Source organism: Furipterus horrens, unplaced genomic scaffold, assembly GCF_987537825.1.
Source record: "Furipterus horrens unplaced genomic scaffold, mFurHor1.1.pri manual_scaffold_7, whole genome shotgun sequence".
Taxonomy (NCBI): Eukaryota; Metazoa; Chordata; class Mammalia; order Chiroptera; family Furipteridae; genus Furipterus; species Furipterus horrens.
In genome coordinates this window covers 13,020,359-13,043,931 of record NW_028327177.1, presented here as the reverse complement: position 1 = coordinate 13,043,931, position 23,573 = coordinate 13,020,359, and the positions used below count along the sequence as shown (strand labels likewise).

Below are 23,573 nucleotides of genomic sequence, written 5' to 3'. Positions count from 1 at the left end.
TTAATACTTCTTGCACTTATTAGCTGCTTGCCTTGGACAAGTTTCCCCATCTCTCTGAGCCTGCTTCCTCAGATAAAATGAGGACAATACACATTTTATGATTTGTTGCACTAATTAAAGAAGGTACAACTATCTGAAGCATCTTTAAATACAGCAGATGTCAACAAGCGGTAGCCACAATTATTTTTATTTTGTAAACTGAGGATTAATTGTAGGCGTGAAGTTGGATTCCGGGTCTGTCTGATTCCCAGGCTAGCGTTCTTTATTGATTACACCTTAAGTAAACTGTCTTTGGTGAAAGGGATTAGGGCGAGAAAATTAATTCTCCATGCCTTGTAGTGTGACCTGTATATTAACCGTTCAGTATTTAGCTATACTGTTATTCTTACTTTTAGGTAATTTGGGGCACGGACAGCATAATTAAAATATATTCACATTTCATGAGTAAGATCCCAGCCTGTCCCTAGGGTTCCAAATCAAGAGGTTCCTGGGTAAAGGAAGGGGCGCTCCCTAATTCACCCACCACCCGCACACAAAACGCAGAACCGGCGCCCCGCCCAGATGTTTATATTTTCCTCCCTCAGCCCCGCCCCCGACCACGCGGGCTTAAGCCACGCCCCCAAGCTGGAGTTCCTGGAGCCTATTTGCCCAGCCCGTCAGCCCACCCACAGGAATTCCCTTTGCAGCCAATCGTGTCTGAGCAACGGAATTGCCCCTAACAAATATGGCGAGAGAGGCCCCTGTAAGGGCAGACTGCTTAAACACTCAAGCCCGCTGCGGCCAGCAAAGGCAGTGGTAGCAGCACCACCGGGAGCATGGAGGGCGGCAGTGCTGGCAGCTCTGGCAGCGGTGGCAGCGACAGCAGCCCCAACGGGAGTGGCGGGGCGCAGCAAAGGGAACTGGAGCGCATGGCTGAGGTCCTGGTCACCGGGGAACAGCTACGGTAAGGCGTGGGATAGTGCTGGTGGGCTCGCGGTGGCACTGCCCGCCCGTGTCCGCAGCAGTCACGCGCGCACGCGCGCCGTGGCTCCCGGCTTGCCACCCGCGCGGGGCTCCGGGACGGCCGCGGGCGCGTGGATAGTCCGCGTGGCGCCCCTGCCTGGCTGCTGCAGCTCGGTGCCCTGCGGAACTGGAGCGGGGCTCTTGAGGCGGACGCAGGCGAGCGGGTGGTGCTCTCTGCGCCCGCAGACGCGTTGCTGTCCACCGCGTGCGCTCCCTCTTCCCTGGCACTGGGGCGCTCGCTGCCAGGCCTCCTGGTTGACAGCGGGCTCCTAATCCACCCACAGAATCAGAGTGGTCGGTGTGGGGGTCCCAGCTGGCTCCAGTCCCCTCCTATTTACTCTTCGATAAAAGGAGCCTGCCCAACGATCGCCTTCACTTAAGGTCTCGCTTCAACTTCCCTGAGCCTCAGCATTTCATCTGTAAAATGGGGCTGATCACCGTGACTCTCTAAAGGACTATCTTGAGGGCTGAACTGAGAGAACAGTTTTGAAACCCTGTACCTCTCACTAATAGGCATGTCCTCAAAAGTCGTAATTTGGGCCCGCAAGGGGGCGTGGAGGCACCTTGTCCCGCTGCCCTGCTGCTGTGTCAAATCCCCCAGCGCGCACATTTTGGGCCACAGAGTCCATTGACCCTGCTGCTGTAAGAATTACGACTTGACAGGTCTCATCCAGGATGGGCAGTGACCACCCCCTCCCTGAGAACTAATACCGTCTTTCCATTTACATCCCATCCTGGTCCTTCTTAGAGTCCTGTTTGAGAATTGTATTTATGGTCTGACCGGTTCTGCAGCTGCCCTTCTGGTCATAAATCAGTTTGCCAGGGAAAAACCCTAGCTCTGCAGCGTTTGAGCCACAACTTGGCAGCCGTTCTCTCGCCGGCGGGAACAGCACGCACACAGGTTCCTTCTAGCTCTTGGTCTGAATCTCCAGGCTCATCATGGTTTCTAAATGCTGTCTTTCAGACTTGAAGGAGGAAAAATCTTGCAGAGATCCCTAGGTTTGGTAATCACCCTGCTTGCAGCACTTAGATTGAGGAAGTAATTATTGGAAGTCAGAATTGAGCTTAACGTTACAAGAATTGCCCGTTTCTATTTCCTGATGATTTTTAAACTTATAGCCAGATTTAAGTGAATAAAAGCTTGTTTTCCTTCATCAAAGATATTTCTAAACTGAAAAAAATTAAAACAGTAAAGATTTTTATCGTTTAATTTGAAACACTTAAGTAATTTGTTTACTTCTCATCGCTACGTTTTTCTTTCAAAGTTCTCAGTTGGATACCTTTTATTTCATTTAATAAATTGCATGGTGTCCAGTAAACACTTCCCTTCAGCTTCAAGATGCAGCTGAAATGCTTTTTCCTGGTGGGTCTCTAGAGCTCTTGCTATTATTCCCTTCTTCCCTGGCACCCTTCTGCACTACAGCAGGTTTGAGGGCCAGGCTTAACAAGTTGGTAAGGAGATAGAAGGCTCTGCCTCTCGCTCAAGAGTTAAGACAGACCTGGGTTTGAATTTCTTTGCCACTTTGTAGCCAAGAGTCAGCATTTTATTTTTTTTAGTGTTTTTATTAAATCTTTATTGTATGATTTTTCTGTTACCATTTAGTCCCCTTATACCATGCCCTTCCTCCCCTGCCCCTAGCATTTTGTTTTGAGGACTTTAAGCCAGATTGAGTCTTGGTTTTGCCATTTACTAGTGTGGGACTTTGGACAAGTTTCTTAACTGAGATGATGGGTAATTAATGGAATGGAACCTACCTCATAGTGTTCTGATGGGGATCAAGTGAGTTAGTGCTTAGAACAGCGCCTGTCATATACACAGTAAACATCAAATCTGCATTAGCTCTTCTTATAGCTCTGTGACATTGGACAAGTTAATTCACATCTCTGAAACTTTCCTCCTCTCCGGTGGTAATGAAGATAAGTACTTCTTGGGCTGGTTGTGAGAATTTGCCCCCGGGCTTCATGTATTAATGAGCATTCAAGAAATGGTTGCTGGAATTAATTAGTATCATTGGTCTCTGTGTGTCACGCACGTGACTTCCAGCCAAGCAAGATCTGGCAGGAAGGGTTGGGTGGTGGTTAAGGACACAGTGTATAGACCCAGGCTGCCTGGGTTCCTATCCTGCCTCCACCATTTATTCTCTATGCCTCAGTTTCCACTTCTCTTGCACAAATTTTGGGAGGATTCAATGAGATGCTTTATGTAAAAAGCGTAGTATATGTTAGCTATTCAGTTTTACTTTGGAAAATTATAGTCATTGCTTTTTTAAAATCTCCTCTAAGCATTGTGCCTAGCACAAATAATTGCTCAATAAATATTTGAATAAATATTGTGTATGTAATTAAATATAGTACTGTAAGTACAGATAGTGCGATATTCAGAATTTAGGGATTTAGGTGGCCTTATGCTCTGGCTTCTTGATTCCTGCAGGAAGGTCTCATAAAGGAGTGGGCATGCCACCATCCTTGCTGTCACTGTCACAACTTGTGTTTACATCCCTGGCTGCTCTCTTACAGTCTGTGGGGGCTTTGTGATGTGCAGGCCTCCTGCCTCTAATTGCCTCACATATACACACAACTCCTCGCTGCCCTCTCTCGCTTATCCATTATTTTCTGGGTCACCAAAGATGAAATCAAGGAAGGTGAAAAGGAAAGAGGACACTGAGGGTTGGGATTTGAAATTTTAAAAAATTGACATCCAAGCCCAGCTCCGTGAATTTTTTTATTTAATATTTATTTATGTGTATCTTAATTTATTTTAATTACCTTTTCTGTGGGGGCAGTCTGTTAGCCACTCTGGGTCTTAGTGCTCTTACCTGCAGAATGGGAATAATAATATCCTCCCACATAAGGTTTGTGGTATTGGATCCAATGAAATATAACATGGAAAGGAAGGTTGTGAAATAAATCAATAAACCAAGATTCGTTGTTATGATTATTATAAGCTCCAGATGTGAAATTGAGGGCTGTCCACAATCTTGACTCTTTGGATAGGCCAGTTGGTTGCATAAGGACATGAAATTGAGTAACAGACTTGAAAACATCTCCTCTTCCTTTTCCAGCCTGACCATGGGATCCTTTTCCTAATCTTTTTATATTTTTTTAGTATATTTTATTGATTATGCTATTACAGTTGTCCCAATTTTTTTTTGCTTTTACCCTCCTCTGCCCAGTACCTCCCTTCCCTCCAGCAGTCCCCACCCCTACCCCTTAGTTCATGTCCATGGGCCATGCATATAAGTTCTTTGGCTCCTCCATTTACTTGTCTATTTGTACCTACCAGTTAAACTTCTTGATCTTTGCATCTTTTCCCCTATACTCCCTCTTTCCCCTCCCCACTGATAACCGTCCATATGATCTCCATATCTATGGTTCTGTTCCTGTTCTCATTGTTTGCTTTGTTTGTTTTTGTTTTTTTAGATTCAGTTGTTGATAGTTGTGAGTTTGTTGTCATTTTACTGTTTATAGTTTTGATCTTCTTTTCCTTAAATGTGTCCCTTTAACATTTCATATAAGGGCTTGGTGATGATGAACTCCTTTAGCTTTACCTTGTCTGAGAAGCACTTTATCTGCCCTTCCATTCTAAATGCTAGCTGTGCTGGATAGAGTGATCTATGTTGTAGGTCCTTGCTCTTCATCACTTTGAATACTTCTTGCCAGTCTCTTGACTGCAAAGTTTCTTTTGAGAAATCAGCTGACCATCTTATGGGAGTGCCTTTATAGGTAACTCCTTCCTTTTCTCTTGCTGCTTTTAAGATTCTCTCTTTATCTTTAACCTTTGGCATTTTAATTACAATATGTCTTGGTGTGGTCCTCTTTGGGTCTAGTTTGTTTGGGACTCTCTATGCTTCCTGGACTTGTATGTTTATTTCCTTCACCAAATTAGGAAAGTTTTCTTTCATTATTTTTTCAAATAAGTTTTCAATTTTTTGCTCCTCCTCTTCTCCTGGCACCCTTATGATTTGGATGTTAGTATGGGACTGGTGCCCCTCTAGCTGTTGTCCTGGTGATGGTTCCCAGAGTGGGTTTGCGGATGGTCTAGGACCGTTGGGCCCTCTAAATGAACTCTCTTGAGAGATCAGCAGTTTATTCCACCGCCCCAACCCCCACTGGTTTTCACAGTGAGAAGCAATGAGCCTTTATTTTCTTGGCATTGGGACCGTGAGCTGTACCGTCTGACCTGGGACTGGGATCCCTCCTCAGGTGTCCCTCCTGGATTTTATAATGTGTGACTGCTTTTTCTGCTGGGCTGGCAGCAGCCACTGCCTTGCTACTGCCACCAGAGCCATACCATGTCCTCTCCGCCCAGCTCCATCCCTCTTACCAATCTAGATGAGTATTACTCCCATGCAGTTCAATTTTCTGGTAGTTCTGGTTGTTTTTTGTTTTGAGATAAATGTGGAAGGAGGTGAAGCATATCTACCTATGCCTCCATCTTGGCTGGAAGTTTTCTTTTCCTACTCTCTTCATGCTTCCCCTTGTCATATAGTACTGTACTTATTTGTCCAATATATTTCCATGTTTTTACAGTTACGTAGTACATTTGGATACCACTTCACACTTCCAGGATGGCTATAATAAAAAAAAAAAAAGACATAATAATAAGTGTTGGCAAGGATTTGAGGAAATTGGAACCCTTATCCACTGCTAGTATAAAGGTGAAATGATGCAGCCACTTTGGAAAACAGCCTGGCATTTCCTCAAAGATTAAACATGGAGTTACTATATGACCCAGCAATTTTTACTCCTAGGTATATATATTCAAGAGAAATGAAAACATATGTTTGCACAAAGATTTGTAACAATTGTTCCCAGCAGCATTATTCATAATAGCCCTAAACAGAAACAATGCAAATATCCATTAACGGATAATTGGATAAACAAAGTGTGGTGCATCCATACACCAGAAAAAAAGGAATCAAGTACTGATATATGCTACAACAGGAAGGACCCTTGAAAACATGCTAAGAGAAAGAAGTCAGACCTAAAAGGACATATACTATATTAACAGTTATATGGAATGTTCAGAATAGGCAAATCTCTAAAGATAAAAAGTGGTTGCCAGCAGCAGCAAGAGGGGGAATGGCGAGCGATTGCTAATTGGTAATAGAATTTCTTTTTGGAATGATGAAAATGTTCTAAGTTTGATTGTGCTGATGACTTCCATAACTCTGGGGATAAGCTTAAAACCAATGAATTATCACACTAAATGGATAAAATGTGTGTGGTAAGTGAAGTATCTCAATAAAAGTATTATAAAATGCATTTGGATGACACAGTAGAGTGATGAAAGACAAAATATATAAACTTCTTAACCATTTTGCTTTCTTTTTCGTTGGGCCAAAGAATGCAGTGATATTTATCACTCTCGGTAATGCATTATCACCACACCAGAAAGAACTGATACTTTACATTTATATTTTTATAGTATTACTCTTAATACAAAACAAAGAAAAGGTGCCATAAATACTCAAAAAAACCTCAGAACATTCTTAATTTGAAGATAACTGTATAAAAATCATTTATATTAGTGGGGTTTCTTACTACAATTTTTCAAATCATTAGTTATTTTTATGTTTTATGTATAAATCTTTTCACTTGAAATTTGCTTATGCAGTCATGAGCTTCTAATTACATCTGAAATCCACGTCATGTTTCTTCTATAGGCTGATCTCAGAGATATTTCACAAGAAAAGTGGTTTGTAATAGAATAGTTAAATAAAGAAGCCCAACAATATCACTTCTTTTTGTGGTAATGGTAAGCATGATAATAACTCTAACACTTATATGGCATTTATTACCTGTCAAGGACTCTTCTAAGTGTGTGTGTGTTTCTGTGTGTGTGTATGTATCCATCTTTAATCTTTATAGTAACTCTGTGTAGAAGATGTGCTTACTATCCTCATGTTACAGATCAGAAAGCTGAGGAATGGAGCATTTAAACTAACTAGCCAGAAGGTAATAGGGCTGAGGGTTCCTGCTTATAAGCAGAGTGTTAGACTGCAACTTAATGATGTCCTCAACTAGTAGTTTAAAGGGTTAAAATGTAATAACAAGACAAATATAAGACAGAATTATGTTTATAAGATTGTCAGATTCGCTCTGGCTGGTGTGGCTCAGTAGATTGAGTCCTGGCCTGCAAACCAAAGTGTCACTGTTCGATTCCCAGGCAGGGCACATGCCTGTGTTGTGGGCCAGGTCCCCTGTTGGGGGCATATGAGAGGCAACCACACATTGATGTTTCTCTCGTTCTCTTTCCCTTTCCCTTCCCCTCTCTCTAAAAATAAATAAAGAAAATCTTTAAAAACAAAATTAACAGCAAAAAAAGATTGTCACATTCTAGTGTGACAACTTTTGCAAACAAACAAGTAGACGAATGATTTTTTCCATTCTCACTTGGGAGAAAAATCTAATTTCTTTCTACAAGTGTTATGTTTTGACTAGATAGAATGGTCACTTTTCTCTGCTAACTATTAAGCCAGGTCTTCCTTGCCACATAGTTCTGAAAATTTAATTTGAACTCCACTCATCTTGAATTTATAATGATTTTAATGGGGAGATAAATTGCATTTACTATTTTGCCAGCTTTGGGGATGGAAAATGGGGTGGGGAGGAGTATTAAGAGGGTAATAAAGAATGCTTAATTAAGAGAAACCGTTTCAGTCATTTCAGTTATGCTGATCTACCTAGACTAAATATGCTAATTACCATAATCTCATCCAATCACTGGAACTGGTTCCCTAAGAGCAATTTAGTAGGCAATGAATTTTAGCTAAGATGCAGGAAATTGCAGTTCTTCAAATTGTTCAATTTTTGTTATAACAGACGGCCTTTCCAGAGTCTTACAGCCTTGTTATTGCCTTTTTCATAAAAATGCATTCAATAAGTGTTGAGTTGCTTTCCTGAGTTTGCTTTGCAAGTGTTAATGCAGTACTCAGATAAAAGGTAAAAGCTAGCTCCTTGAACTAAAGACCAAGCTACAATAAAATAAATCTAAGATGCAGAATTTAGAGTGTACAGAATAGGAAAAAAAAAGGGAAATAGTTCATTTTACTGCATATTGAACTTAAGGAACTTTAGGTTGGCATAGAGAATGTCTTAGGGGGTGTCCCTACTAGTGACCTTTACTATAGAAGCTTAGCTCTACTAGACACTAACTGTCTGGGAATAGCAGGAAATAGCCAAAAAGCTACTTACCCAGAAGCCACTGCCGAAATCTAAGAATCCAAACGGGAGGAATACGCTTTTATTCTTCCAAACAGCAGAGAAGATAATATCCTGGAGTCAGGAAATTACTGCCTTTTCAGATTGGGGTAGGGGCAGTTTAGGAAATGGAGAGTCACTGTATCTAGAGTCAAAGCAGAGAAACCTAGTGTACGGAGTGGAACTGTCTTTGAATCAGAGGCTTTTCCAACATACGTACACTGCTCCTGTGAACTTCTCTGCTTCACAAATTGGAATCAAGGGCATCAGGCACAATTCTGGCACAGAGCCGGCCCTCAGTAGACTCTTGTTACTTGGAGAGAGAGCCTGTGAAAGTACTTTGTCACTTGCAAAAAACACCATGCAAATGGAAGATACTTAGTAAGTATTCAATAAATGATGAAGAATTATTATATACCCTTGTGCGCTTATTCTTATGTAAACCTTATTTTGAAATGACTGGAGTGTTAATCGTTCATGAATAATATAGTATTTGTGATGACTTTTCTAAAAGGCCAATGCTGATGTTTAAGTTATGGCTTTCATTAGCTTGGGAAACAATAACCTGGAAAAGAAGTGAAAAACACCTTAGAATGAGAGAGTGGGAGGTGAAGGAAGACTGTTCTCCTCTCCTGTTATTTGTCGTCTTCATTTGGGTGAGGAACTCACTTCCCTATATTGGATGGCGCTCTTGCATGGGTGGTGTCTATGGGTTTAGTGGTTAGGAGAAGCCAAAGGAGGAAATAATCAACCCTCTTTCTCCTTAGTAAATCATCACACTTTCCTTGATTCCTCTCATTATCTGCCAAGGAGGGCAGGGCTCCACACTGCAGATCCTTGCTTCAGTATTTATCAGCCTTCACCTAACTTGGAAGCTTACATCAGTGACTGTTTTCATGGATTACGAACTACTTGAAGAACAACCTTGGTGACAGGGTGGGGACAGAGGGCTCAGTGGGTCAGACAAGCAGGCTTGCAGGCAGCTGTTCCCCACAGCAGTGCCAGCTGGGGCGACAGGAGCTATTTTCATCGGGGCTGTCTGGGATGGTGCCATCCGGGAAGAGTTCAGAAAGAACACTGACTTACTCAGTTCTGCACAAAGAGTCTTTTTTTTTTTTTTGTAGATTTGAGAATATTTTTGAAGTTGGATAGGAGAGGTGAGATGAAGGGAATGTGGGACAAGATATCCTTTTCTAGGCACAGTTTTCAGATAACAGCTTGTGCTAGGGTGTGGCGAGAAGGGACAATTGCCAGGGCCCCCAGCTTGGGGAAGCCCATGGCAGCTGCAGTAGCAGGCAGCTGGTGTCATCGGGACAGGGGCAAAGCTCTCCACTCTTAAGTCTCAGCTGCTACTTGTTGTTCTGTTATTGTTGTTAGTGCTTCTTTGGTCATTTGTTGAAATTCTACTGACGCTCTCCTTCCGAAATACTAGTACCTACAGATTTTGATTCTGATGTTTGTCCAGGGATTCCAAGCCATGGCCCAGCACCCACTGAGGTCCTGGCCTTATTTAGGTCATCCTGCTCTGCGGGACTGTCCTTTAGGTGGCAAAACTATTAGAGCTATGGAGAACTGAGCCTTGTGTTTTGAGCTAGATCAGGCAGGATTCAGAAGGACCAGTTTTATTTAGCTCAGAATGCTCAGTAGCTACTCTGGTCTTGACTTGAGGTGTGAGAAACAAACATTCTGATGAACATTCTGTCATTCAGAGAAAATGTCTCATTTCATGCTGTCCCAGTTCCATTAGGCTTAGTTGCTGCGTTTTTATTACCTGTGAAGTGTGGCCATTTTCTAACAAGTTGTGAAATTCTGGAGGAACACACTGTGAGAGGCATATTGACAGAAAAAGCAAGAAGTGTTTGGAAGAGGGTAGTACACAGATATGTAATTAAGTGCTGGTCGGAGAACGACCAGGATATGAGAGTGCGGATTTACAAAGCAGATATATTAAGAAGGGATCGTTTTTTCCATGTTAAAGAAGGACTTAGAACATATCTCTATTGTGGATCCTGGGTGAGTTTGCTATTTAAAATGTAATTCTTTTTATAATATTTGCATACTATCTTCACACACATATATTTAGTCCAGAATAGCATGAATTTTTTGGATTGTAAAAGTATTGTTTTGCTTCCCAAGTCCTTTCCTTTTCTCCAGGAGGAAAGGAGAATAGGGTAAACTTAGGTGCTGTCTTCATTGAATGTTTTTTTAAAGTTCTACTTACCTTTACTCTTTAACTTTTCCATAAACAAAAGTGACTTTCCCAAAAATATTCCCTGAAATAAAGCAAGGGTTTATTCCCTGTAGCGATATGCGACTGTTTTACATTGAGGTATAAAATGCCTTTTGAATCATCATTAGTTAGCTGTAATAAGATTGATAAAATCATCGTTAGTTAGCTATAATAAGATTGAGAAAATGAAATTTACTAAAGCTTCTACTTAATGTACTATTTTCTTCTTTTTTTAAAATAAGAGTTGATTTGAGCCAAACTGATGACATATGCCAGGGAGCAAGATGGCAGATGCTCCCCTATTTTCTTCTTGAGCACTAAAAACAGAAAGCAGTGTAGATCTGAGGTTTTAAGGCAGCGATCTAGTGCATAACCATGATTGATTTTCCTTCACGTTTGTTAGATAGTATTCATTAATGACTGCTTTGTAGAATCTGATAGCCACACATACCAGTAGATATAACCCACGTCATCATGATAGATGATTAATAAACATCGGCCACCCTGATTAAGAACACTTATGCTACTGCCATACTTACCAGGGTCATGATTATCACCAAGTATTTAAGGCCATTCATACAGAAGGAATAAGAGTGAACTAGTGCCTTTTCCTCCAATATTTTATTATGAAAATATCCAAAACATACAGGAAAGTTTAAAGAATTCTACAGTGAACACAGATTCCACAATTAACTTATTAACATGCTTGCTCTATTATATAACTATCCTTATAGCCCTTTTGTTCATGTATCAGGTCATACACATACTTACACACACACTGTATTTTTCTGCACTATAAGATGCACCTGACCATAAGATGCACCTAGGTTTAGAGGAGGAAGATAAGAAAAAAAAATATTCTGAAGCAAATGGTGTACTAAAATATTTAATAAAATATAACAGAATAATATTTCAACCATGTAAAGTGAACAGCAGTCAACAGCGGTATTAAGAATCATCATCACTGTCATTAACAAATGAGGAGAGACTTTAAGGTTCAAGTACTTTTCTAGTTTTCTGGAACCCCAAGAACTCATCATCACTAGTGTCAGAATTTATGGGGGCCTTTAATGACAGGCACTGAGAGAATTTCACTAGTTGTAACAGTCACTGAGAGCATCACTATCCTAGTTACAGGTTCTGGTGGACTACCCCCAGTGCCTGTTACGGCTAGTGATACCCCATAACCCCCTCAGTGCCTGTGTTACTGCTAGAACAGTGACCCCACCATGCCTCCCTTTATATACTACAAACTTCAGCATTCATGGCTGCTCACCCAGTTACTGCTGGCCTCCTCACACAGAAATCTGGTGGGCACTGGGAACAGTATGGAGGTAGACGAGACAGCTGTAGCATCTAATGGAGCCAGTAGCCAGCCAAGAACATGTTACTCCAGCTCCACTCATCTGCCTCTCGTGATTGGCAGAGCTTAAGACACAGTGAATAGTGATTGGAGGCGGTTCTACTGACACAGACCCCACCCAGTGTCAAAGACAATTGACAATTGGTGCTGCACCTCATACTGGTTATTAGCCTCAGCTTATTCGACAGGTCAGTGGTCGTAGCGGCTCTCTGCACTCTCCCAGGTCCTGGGTGCTGGGCAGAGGCAGACGGCAACTGACCAGATGCCCTGAGATTCAGCGGTAAAGTGGGACATTTAAACATCCCCAGGGGGTTTCACGTGGGCCCACCGCTTCCTCTTCTAACAGCTGTCACCACAGGTCAGGTAATACACATCATGGTCTGTCACGCAATATTTGCTCCATAAGATGCACAGACATTTCTCCCCAGTTTTGGGGGGGAAAAAGTGTGTCTTATGGAGCGAAAAGTATGGTATATATATATATAAATATACACTTTTTTTTTTAAGGCATTTGGTGTAAGTTGCAGGCAATAATATACTTCTGAAACCTTCAACATGCAATTCACTAGCTTGTGTCACTATTTGTTTATGGTTCTTTAAGAGGTAAAACTTCTGTACAATGAAATGTACCGTTTGGTGAATGTTAACAAAGAAAGATATCTATGCAGCTGAATCCCCCATGCAGATATCTTTGAATGCCTTGCCTTCCAAAAAACAGAAACCAACTTAAACAATATATTCACCCCCATAACCGGAAATCTGGGAGATGTGGTGAAGTGTAACTCACTCTTGGTAGTTCTGTCGGGTCTCTCCTGGAGCTCCTCACGGATCAGCTCTTTCTCTTTTGGTTGGCTTCATGCTTAAGCCAGGCATAGAAGCTTCAGGCCTCACATGGCTCCTAATAACGTCCAGGGGAAGAAAGGGACATTTTCATGAAGGATTTCAAACACAATTCCCAAAGTTCATGCTGATTGGATGACTTAGGCCACATGCCTGCTCATGGACCAGTGGGATTGTGGCTGGGCAAGCGGATGGCACAAGCCAAGGAGACATGTCCCCACCTAACATACACAGTCTCTATTTCTGTCTATATCTCTCTGTCTCTTAAAAGTCATTCTACAGTTCATGTGTTCTGTCTCTTCCATTTCTGGAAATTGTTTGCTTGCTCATGCTTTTTTTTTTTTTTTTTCACTGAGAAAGGGAAAGAAATCTAATACAAGTTGTTTTAAGAAAACGAATAGTACAGCCTAATGTGTTATAAAATACAGCAATAAAAACAAAAATCTTTTATTTCTCTGCAGTGGGACATTATGATGCAGGAAGTGAAAACTGTAAGTCTTAAATGATTTTGACAGACAACTATACATCAGCTCATTTTACAAGAATTTCTTTAAACAAACCTTACTTTAGGTGGGTGCTACCATTTTTCACTTGTCTGTTTTATGTCAAGCATTACAGTGCTTGCTTTGAGAGACACAAAGTGAAATAAGAGAAACTCCTTTGTCTGGAGGAGCTCAAACTATATCCTATCTAGTCTGTGTACAAAGTAGAATCCATGACATGTGATAATATCATATGGTATTAAAGCCAGGGATTCTATTTATTAGTAAGCAAAACAACTAAAAGCTGGAGAAATTTGATCATATGTTTTACCAGTTGTCTTAAAGTGACTATCACATTTATTTTTAAATATTATGTGCTTGGAAAGAGAACACAAAAGTCACATTTTTTCCTGTCTAGGAGAGAGAGATGACTTCCAGACACCATGTACATATATATTTATATTTTTCCCAAAACAATACTGTCTCCTTAGAATTATGATAGTCTATTTTTAGAATTGTCATATAGCAAGCCCTTGCCTCTGTTTCCTTTTCAGAACTCAGCAAAGTGTCACAGAGCTGAAGGAAAGGTTGAATTTTATGTCTTGAAGCCACAAGTGTCTCAGCAGTGGCATGAAGGGCTCTGCTATTCTGTATATCCTGGCAGGAGCCCACTCAGAGCCTCATCACTAGTTCTGTAAACAATCCCTGCACCCTCCTCTATGCCGGTCACTGGGTTAGGTGCTGAGGGCAGGAGGAGGACCTTTCCTTTCAAGACTGTGTTCGGAGGTCACTTGTATCTCTCAGAGTTTCAAGGTCTAAACTTTTGACCTACTATCAGGGACTTGACATTCACCTTCCTAGTTCAAGATTTCCAAACTGTGAAGATAAACCAGCTGCAAAACAATAAAAAGAGTATGAATCCTAAAATAGCACTTCTGGGCTTGCTAAAGGCAAGAGTCCTTTGTTCGCTTGTATTTGTCCTGTCAGTAAAACCTGTAAGAATTTTTATGAGTTTATTTGAGCCAAATAATTGCCAGGAAGCAAAATCTCAATGGATTGAGGAAATGCTCCAGAGGATGGCTGCTTTGCCCCTTATTTTATATGTTACGATCAAAGGATGAGGCATAAGGGGTTACATGAAATCCACGGGTTATAGATTAGGGAGGCAGGAGAAAGGAAAGCAGAGGAAGTCTCTGTAATTAGATAAAAAATAAAACAAATAGCCCCAGCTGGTGTGTCTCAGTGGATTGAGCCCCAGCCTGTGAACCAAAGGGTCACCTGTTCGATTCCCAGTCAGGGCACATGCCTGGGTTGTAGGCCAGGTCCTCAGCTGGGGGTGCACAAGAGGCAACCACACGTTGATGGTTCTCTCACTCCCTTCCCCTCTCTCTAAAAACAAATAAATAAAATCTTTAAAAGAAGTAAAACAAATAGATACATACATAGGCGGGTATAGGACTGTTTAACATGATAAGAACAATGAGGGGATTTGTGGTCTCTGCTCTGGTATGGTGGTTGTGCATTGAGGGGTCAAAAGGAAATTACTCTGAGGTGAAGACTGACCTTTGTTACAGAAAAGTATCCGCCTAGGACGTGACTATCTGCCATGACCTCCTTTTAGTTAGAAGGTTTTAATTTCAGACCATCCTATGTGGTTATTTAGGTTTCTGAGTTTGTAAGGTCGCCATGTAGGCCTCCCCTGAGCTTGGCAGGTTTAGTGTGTGACCCCTTTTTTGCCCACAGTCTTGAGGCAAAATTAATTTCCTAAAGGGATGGATAACTCAAAGGAATGGGAGCCACAAAGATGCAAATATCATATATTACATGAATCTCATGTCTCATATAGCCTTGTATAATAAATTTATTTTTTAATTTACAAAAAATACACAGTATAGTTTGATACATTGGTTCATGATTCAATAAACATAAAAATTGAGTCATATCTGGACTCTAAGCAACAAAGTGAAATAACAAGCAAAAGAGAGACAGACTCTTAGAGAGAGAGCAGGCTGATGGCTCTGGGAGGGGGTGGAGGAATTGAGCAAAAAAGAAAGAACTCATGGACATGCACAACAGTGTGGTGATTATGAGCATGGGGTCGGGGGAGAGTGGGGATGGAAGAGGGTATAAGGGGGATAAATGATGATGGAAAAAAGGCAATAAGAAACTATTTTTAAAAAAGAAAGAGTGACATTGAAAAGAATTTATTGGAAAGCTAAGGCTGGGGGAGTATCGAAGGTGCTATCAGGCATGACAGCCACGAATGACACTCAGAAAGGGAGGCCGTGCTTCTGGCAGAAGGGAAGATAGCTGCTTCAGAAGCCCCTGCGGGGCAAGAGGGCTCAATGACAGTGGAAGGACACAGGCTGTAAACCCAGAGGAGCTGTGAATCCCTGAGGTGATCAACAGCCTCCAGTGGGCAAACTGGTCAGAGGTGGGCGCTCCAGTTCTGGGCCACTGCTCTGCTGTAATAAGCGTGTGGTGCAGCGCAAAGGTTTTCTCGTAACTTGTGGAGACATTGGGGACAAAAGAGTTGCAGGGCAGGGTGATCAAAGTGTGTATTTTTATATGCGGGTTGTGAAGATGGGTAGTTGGACAATTTGGTAATAAAGTAATAATGATAGTGAAGTGTCAGGTCCTCTTCTGTGCATTTGCATGTATATTATTTCATTGATTCCTGATGATGGAAGAAACTAAGGAACAAACAATTCAACCAAGATCACATAGGTAGTAAGGGTGGGCGCTTGGTTTTGAAACCAGGTCTCAGAGCTGCCGCTGGGTGCCTACAGCTGCGGAAGTAACCCTGTCAGAGGTTAACAAGTAAGACCCCTCCTCTTGCCTTCAAGTCACGGTCTAAGTGGGGTCGAGAGGGGAAGAGGAATACGCATTTAAGTAATATATAGAGGGCAATACCTAGAGTGGTTTAAACCGTAAAAGGGGGTTCCTTGGCTTATGTAGCATTACATTTCAGAGGTAGGTAGACTTCACACGAGGTTTAGTCTGGGTTCCAGATCTCCTTCTCTTGAATTCTCTTGGTTCTGTCCTTCTCTGTGCATCAGCTTTGCCTTCACAAAGTCTTCTTTTGTAGTCACGTTTCATAGCCACCAACACCTGTCCAGACCGAACAGGAAGCGCTGGCTGCCACCAACCATCAACAAACACCCTGAACTTCGATGTTTTTGCGCCATCTTAACTCACAGACTCACCAGATATTAAAGCAGAGCAAAGCCCTTCACTGGTTGTCTTAGGCTCACCCACATGCAGTGTTGTGGCCAGCAGGACAGTGTTCCCATGATGCCATCAGGCCAGTCAGGGTCCCTTGTGAATGCAGGTGGGATCGTAGCTGCTATGTTATGGAGGGGAGTTCACTGAGTATTGAGGAGATAAGCACCATGGCCTCCACAAAAGATAATTTGGGCTCAATGATGAGAAACCATGGAAAGTTTTTGAAGCAAGGTATGATGTGATGAAGGCAAACTTTTAGGAGAAATAACTTAAAATTGGTAGGGGGAGTTTATACAGAGAAGAAAGCCACAAGAGAGACACAACTTGGTAAAGTTTAAGAAACATTGGTCTGCATCTTGGGCTCTACTACTTTCAATGTGATTTCCCCTGTAAACTTCCCCACCACAATGATCCCCTGTTCAGTATCATATACTCCCTCCCTCAACTCTCACCCCTCCCCGCCTTCTGATTTGGACGTTATATACAGGTATTCAGGATTCGCTCAGTAATAGACGTAAAATAGGGCTCTCAACTAAACTGGCAAGTGGCTCAGGTTCAAAATGCAAAGAATGCTTTTTGTATCACTTGGATTTTGATGTCCTTCCAGGGAACACCTCCACTCCGAGACAGTCCCAGCCAAAGCTGCCAAGTTATCTCTTCGTGGAAGTAAAGCTGCTGTAGGGATAATTAAGATGCAGACTTTCTGGGGAAGTTGCCAGATGTTCTTTACTTACATAATGCAACTAAGAAAGGTCTTTCAGGTCACGTGTTTCAATATATTTTACCAACTTTCTCCCTCCCTTTTGCATAAATTGGTAATGGAAGCCACGTTGGATTTTCAAGGAGGCAGATTTTTGCCCACAGTTAATGAGAGTTCAGGTTATATCACAGGCACCGTTGCACTGACTTTACCATAGAGACTGTGGCATTGATTTTGTACCACCTCTTACCATAAAGATAACTGGTAGGAGTTTTTTTTTAAAGTGGTTTTATTCTTGGATAACGCTTCATGAGTGTAGCTTTTTATTCTTCAGAGCGGGTGATGTGTACAAAGGCATCAGACCTTTTGTACTCAAGCACTAACAAGGAACGGCGATGTAAAAAGCATGATTTTTCTTGTGCCTGTGTGGAGTAACAAAAGAGAGAAGCTCCAGTTAAACCCATCGAGGAGTATCCACGAAATCTAAGAAGCCGGGCTTGGCGCCAACGCTTTTGTCTACGTGTTTGCTGTTGGCTGACTTTGCGCTAATGAGGGCTTTAAGCCAAGAAGAGCAGAGTCTGATCCCTCACGACTTGCTTATAATTTACAAGCACATCCTTCCAGTGAAGGTGTAGGGTTTAGGGCCAGGAATTCTTTAGACACCACCGTTACCATGCACGGGGGTTTATTGAGCTCTTCTGTTTATCGTGGGACACAACGATTTGATTATTCCATGCTTAATTAACCAGAGTGAATCTACTTGATCGTCTTCCTGTTAGCTCCACTTCAGGTGGTTGTTTGCTGCTAGATAATTTCATATCCGAAAGGGGAATGCAGAGGAGAGGAAGTTGGTTTGGCTAAAGGTCAGCGGTTCTAGAGAGATGTTTACTCAGGGAGGAGTTTGAAAACTATGAGAATTTGGGGATTATCGAGGCATTTTCAGTTCTTTCACGTTGTTCCTACCCTTCCGTGTTCCTTGGCTGACCTTCTAGCCCCTGCCAGATAAAATTATGAGTGAGCAGGACTCAATCTGTTCTTCAGGAGCTTTTAAATGTGTGAGTGGTGGAGGGGGAAGGCTGCCATTAGCACAGCAAGCAGACTTATGGAATCTAATACGCATTTGCGGAAACCATTGCAATTCTTACTGATTGCTTAGGTGAAAGGAAATTTTGTTATGAAATCAAGCCTAGCAATTCTTAGAAGAACACCTACGTATAATAATAAAATATGACAGTTTATTTTACTTTATAATCAAAATCCTGCCCTTGATAGAGCATTGGAACAGTTCTTTAATTACTTTGGGGGATTCTGGGAAAGGGCCTTCCTGAAGATTTTAGTACAATATATACCAAGGAAAACACTTATTGAGAACTCACTGGTAGTCTATTTGTTCAAAGGTTAAACTTGAGAAGTTCAATTAGCCTCTTAAAACTGCACTTATTAGGATTTTTCAATATTTTTCAGTATTGGGCCATGAGGCCTTGAGAACCATATCTTATCTATGTGACCTGAAGTACCTGCCATGGCAGAAGGCTTGTCCAAGTGAAGTATGTGATTCTCATAGGCCAATGTTATCTTCACCAAGGGCCCCTGTATCTGTTTGACAATCACCCAGGAGGAGGGTCAAGGTGATTGCAGGCCTGTCTCCCCTTCAGACTTTTAGGAATGGAACATATAAGCAAAAGGTGACACGTTCTTAAAAGGGAAGTCCAACTCTGGTTGCCAAACTTATCCTAGTGACTTAGAAGAATGGGTGCTCCTCTTGCTTTGAGCCTTTGTCTGCCTTGTACAGACTTCCGTCAAGGCCTCTACAACCCTTTCCATTTTTGTCACCCTTGTGTGGTGAGGGGGGTACAGGTGAATACCGTGTTTTATGGTGTGGCTTAGGAACCCGTTTACTGGAGACCCAGAAGTACAAAGGGTCAACAAGAAGGCTACATGGTCCTTTATCCTCTCATTACTCTACAAAGAGTTGGGCATGAGCCCAAAGCTGCCAGAAGCCTCCCTCCCCCATCTGCTACTTGACCTTCCTGTAATGCAGTATGACGATGGCCTCATATCTGGCTCATGAATGATGTGAATTCAGGCACTGAAATGACTGAGCTGGGAAATGCCAGGTGTGTCGCACCTGGAGACCTTGGGGCCTTGTTTGAAGTCACAGTCCATCCTGCTGGAGAAGGGAGGCCACTAATTCTACAGCCCTTCCTTCTGGGAAAAGGCTGGGCTCCCAGTCCCAGCCAGCTTGCTGCCTGGTGAATTAAGCTGGGCCTCTCTGGGGACACACCCATAAATCCTGTGTATCTCTCTGCAGTGGCAGATCTGTGCACTCTCCAAGGTGAGGTACAGTGCCTCATTCATTCTTAGGTCCGGAGCTTCCCCGCCTAAAATCCAGGAAGAAGCATTCCATCTTTCCCGGCTACAAGTGCATTTGACTTACTCTAAAGTTTTGAAATGAGGACTTCACACTTTACCTTACCTGATAAATGATGGTTTTTCGTTCAAAGGTTAAACTAGGTTATATCTTTTAACCTCTGACTCTGTTTTTAATTGCTTAACACTGAGCTTCCATCTATTTTCCATCTGCCAAGATAGATAAATTATTCCTGGGCAGTAGCCTGTAAGTTTTATTACTATGCTAGTTATTGTGATATCCATTGGTTTGGTGTTATTCTGATTTTCTTTTACCCTTCTCAATAAATAATAGCAACAATGATATAATAATAATTAGAATTTATTGATACTAGTGAATATTACTGATAATAACCAGTATTATTACCAGTATGCCAAGTAGTGTCATAAGCATTTTACACAAACTGTATCAATTAATCCTCAAGTAGGTGCCATTAGTCCCATTTTAGAGATGGAGACACAAAGGCTTAGAGAAGTTAAGAAACTTGCCTGGGTCACAGGATCAGCCAAATGGAAGAGATGGGCTTTGCATCTGCACAATGCCCTTCAAAAGCCATGCTCTTAGAGTTCACAGGTTGAGGATACAGCTGGGCTCAGCCCTAAGCCTGGGGTCAGAGGTGGAAAATGCCCCTGCTACTGTGGATGTGGAGCCTAGACCTTTGAAATTGGACTTGTTTCTAAATATATGTGTCCATGTTGAGCAAAACTGAAACTTTCTCACATAACACATCAAAATGGTGAATAGTGCTATTAATATATAAAAGAATTAATTAAGAAATACTTAAAAGCTACAAAACAGGTTAGTTGTGTGAATAATTAGCCATTTATACTACTTCATGTGCCTAATCAGTAAGAAGCATACTGAGTATACCAGCCATTGTTAATATAACAAGAACAGTTGCACGACATCGATGTAACCTGGCAGCCAAGGAGAGTGGATGGGAATGCGCATGCGTGGACAATGACGACTTCACTGTACTAGTCAGTGGGGGCGGTAGGCGCCCTTGAGTGAACGTGTGTACCATGTGGCCGTCACATTCAAGATAACTGAGTGAGTAGAGCAACACATTTGCATCAAATTTTGCATTAAGCTTGAACATTCCACTGCAGAAACTATTCAGAAGGCTGCAGCCATGGGCAACTGATGATTGACAGCTTTGTCACAACAGTGCACCTGCTCATGCATCACATCTCATGCAGAGTGTTTTGGTAAAACATCAAGTCACCAAGGTGACTCAGCCCCTCTACAGCCCATATGTGGCACTGTGCAACTTCTGGCTTTTCCCAAAACTAAAATCACCTTGAAAGGGAAGAGATTTCATACCGTTGACAAGGTTCAGGAAAATCTGATGGAGCAGCTGTTGGAAATTGGGAGAACTGCATTAGATCCCCAGGTGACTTCTTTGAAGGGGACTGAGGTGTCATTGTCTTATGTACAATGTTTCTGGTATCTTGTGTCTACTTTAATAAATGTCTCTATTTTTCATATTACATGGCTGGATAACTTCTGGACAGACTATATATGAAATGTGTCAGATCAACTTTTGTGTTTTAGTTGAAGGTAATAGTAAGTACACTTTACCTATGGACTTTCATTAACTAAAGCTAGAATTTCTGGAATGTGTGTCCAGCTGGTCATATCTTAGGCTCTAGAAGGAAACTTATATGTTGCTGCTTCTCAGTGACATGAAACTAAGAAAATGCATATTCCTAGAATAATGTTTTGCACGTAAGGAGTAAATTACTCAGTATAATCTCATGCAAGAAACATTTAAAAAATGTTCCAAATATTATTGGTGCATTGTAGACTAAGACTTTTTTAAGGCATTGCTCAATTTCTGTTTAGAGCTAGAATAAATTTTTACTTAGTTACCTACAGATTCTTACTATAGAGCTTTTGACTCATCATTCTCAAAGAATGTAAGTTGAAATAGCAAAATAAGCACTGGATATTCAGTTCAAGGCCTCTTCCTTTATTGGAATGGATAAGACAATAATATGATTATAACTGAATTTTTCACACTAGACCTTGAGATTTGGTGGAAAATAGGTCCTGTAGTTTAGGTGCTGATTTTAGGATTAGAAGAATTCAGAACTCTAAGAGTTCAAGACAATAAATATAAAGATGTTTTAAGATTTCAGGGGATATTGGCATGATGCTAGAATTTTCAAGTACCCTGAGAGGAAAGAAGTTGCTTTAACAGAAGAAAGGATAAGGAGTATTTTAAGGGAGGGTGTAATCTTGACATGGGTTCTTAAATAAATGGGCTCTCTTGATAGGTACAGGGGCTCTAACTGGACACTCCACTGACTAAATCAATTTAAAGTTCAGTTTCCTTTGTTATGAAATGGGAAGAATAAATAGGGTGCTTGAGGCTATATGCATGTAAAGTTTTTAGAATAAGGCCTACCAAATAGGAAACACTCATTGTTAGTTGTTATGGCTACTAATACTAGTAAATAGGTCAACATGGCTCACAGTTACCATTCTGGAAGCACTTTTTCTTCAATTATGAGATGAAAGTATCCACCTTGATTTATGATGTCGAGAATATCAATTTTAAAATGACACAAAAATCAATTATCTATGTTGGGGATAAGCAAAAACTATGGCTGCTGGGCTTTATCTGGCCCACTGTCTGTTTTAGTAAATAAAGTTCTATTGGAACACAGACATGTCCATTCACTTACCTGTTATCTATGGCTGCTTTCATGCTACAGCAACAGGGTTAAGTCATTGTACCCAAGACTGTGTAGCCTACAAAGCCAAATAAATATTTACTATGTGGTCTTTTATAGAAAAAGTTTGCCAATTCATTATATGTATCAGAGAGAGAGCGAAGGAGAGATGTTGAAAGAGATTTGTTTGTACAGGGTTATATTAAGGAATACCTACCTACCTACTCCTACCTACCTACTGGAAATTGATGACAGTCTTCTAAAGAAGAGATGAATATTTGGCAAATTTATACATTGATTTTGAGAAGCTTTGGTGTTTATTATTGTTTCCATTTTGAAAGACTTATACTTTGTAGTAGGAAACCAAATTTAGAAACATTATAATTTTGATCACAGGTAAAAACTTTACTTGATTATTTAACTGTACAGAATGGTGAACTATTTGCTTTCTAACTATTTCCCACCATCGAGGATGCCTAATGCCTGTTGCACTGATACAGAAGATGACATTAATAATGCAGGTGCAGCTAATGGACTAATGGAGGCTCTGTGTGCACTCCCTGCCCAGAGTCCATAGTTGTTTTGGGAAAATCCATTTCAAGACCATATGTTGCTGTTTTTACCAAATGTGGAATGTTGACTTTATTTTCTCCCATTGTTTTTTCAGCCAACTCTCTTGTCAGCCACTATAGATTTCAAAATAGTGTTGTAGGTGTAACGTCCTATTGGTCTTTAATTTCTCCTTGCCCTGTGATAAAAAGCTTTTTTTATTTTGCCACACATTGTGCAGTTGCTTGTGTGTGTTTATATTTTCAGGCTTCATCATGTCACCAGACAAGAAATTACACTAAAAATCTTTTATTACTCTAAAAATCCATTATTCGTCGTCGGCAGCCGTCCATCTCGAGAGACGATGGTGTAGCTTCTTAAGAGTCTATCTGCACCGCCGAGAATGGCTGTGCAGTCCGACTCGGGAGTGACACGGTATCTGTCTCCTCCCGTGTTGAATCGACATCTTGCAATGTCGCTGGAGTGTCCTCTCCAGTGAAGCTGAAGCTACAGAGCCTGGGCAGGGTGATATGGAGGGTCTGCTGTTGCCCATGCAGCAGACCCCCCCTCTCTTCGCAGCTGAAGGGTCCAAGGGAAAGACGGAGTCAATACAGCTTGGCTTCAGGTGCGCCGCAGGAGTTGCCGGTGTTGACTACAACGTCAAACCGCCTTAGGGACTCCGGCTCCGGATTTTCTGTCGGGGTTTACTCCCCTAGCCTTTCCCCTGAAGAGGTATGCCGCAAGGCAGCGGAGGTTTTTTGGAATCAGAGTTTTCCTTCTCTGAAAAATCCATTATTACTTAGCTGTTAATTCTTCTCTTGGTCTCAAGAAGTGAATCAAACTTGAAGAAGGAGTCATTCATTTACATATGTTTTATTTCTTTAAAGGGAA

The 23,573-nt window shown here is 41.5% G+C and overlaps 1 protein-coding gene across 1 annotated transcript in view; it reads left to right on the top strand.

Annotated features, from left to right (window-relative positions):
• The first annotated feature begins 732 nt into the window (after positions 1 to 732).
• DEPTOR (DEP domain containing MTOR interacting protein) overlaps positions 733 to 23,573 on the top strand; it is a 116,845-nt gene continuing 94,004 nt past the window's right edge. Inside the window, exon 1 of the mRNA XM_090283416.1 lies at positions 733 to 943. Within this exon, the coding sequence (XP_090139542.1) occupies positions 816 to 943 (128 nt within the window). The 5' untranslated portion in view covers positions 733 to 815. The remainder of the gene's footprint in view (positions 944 to 23,573) is intronic.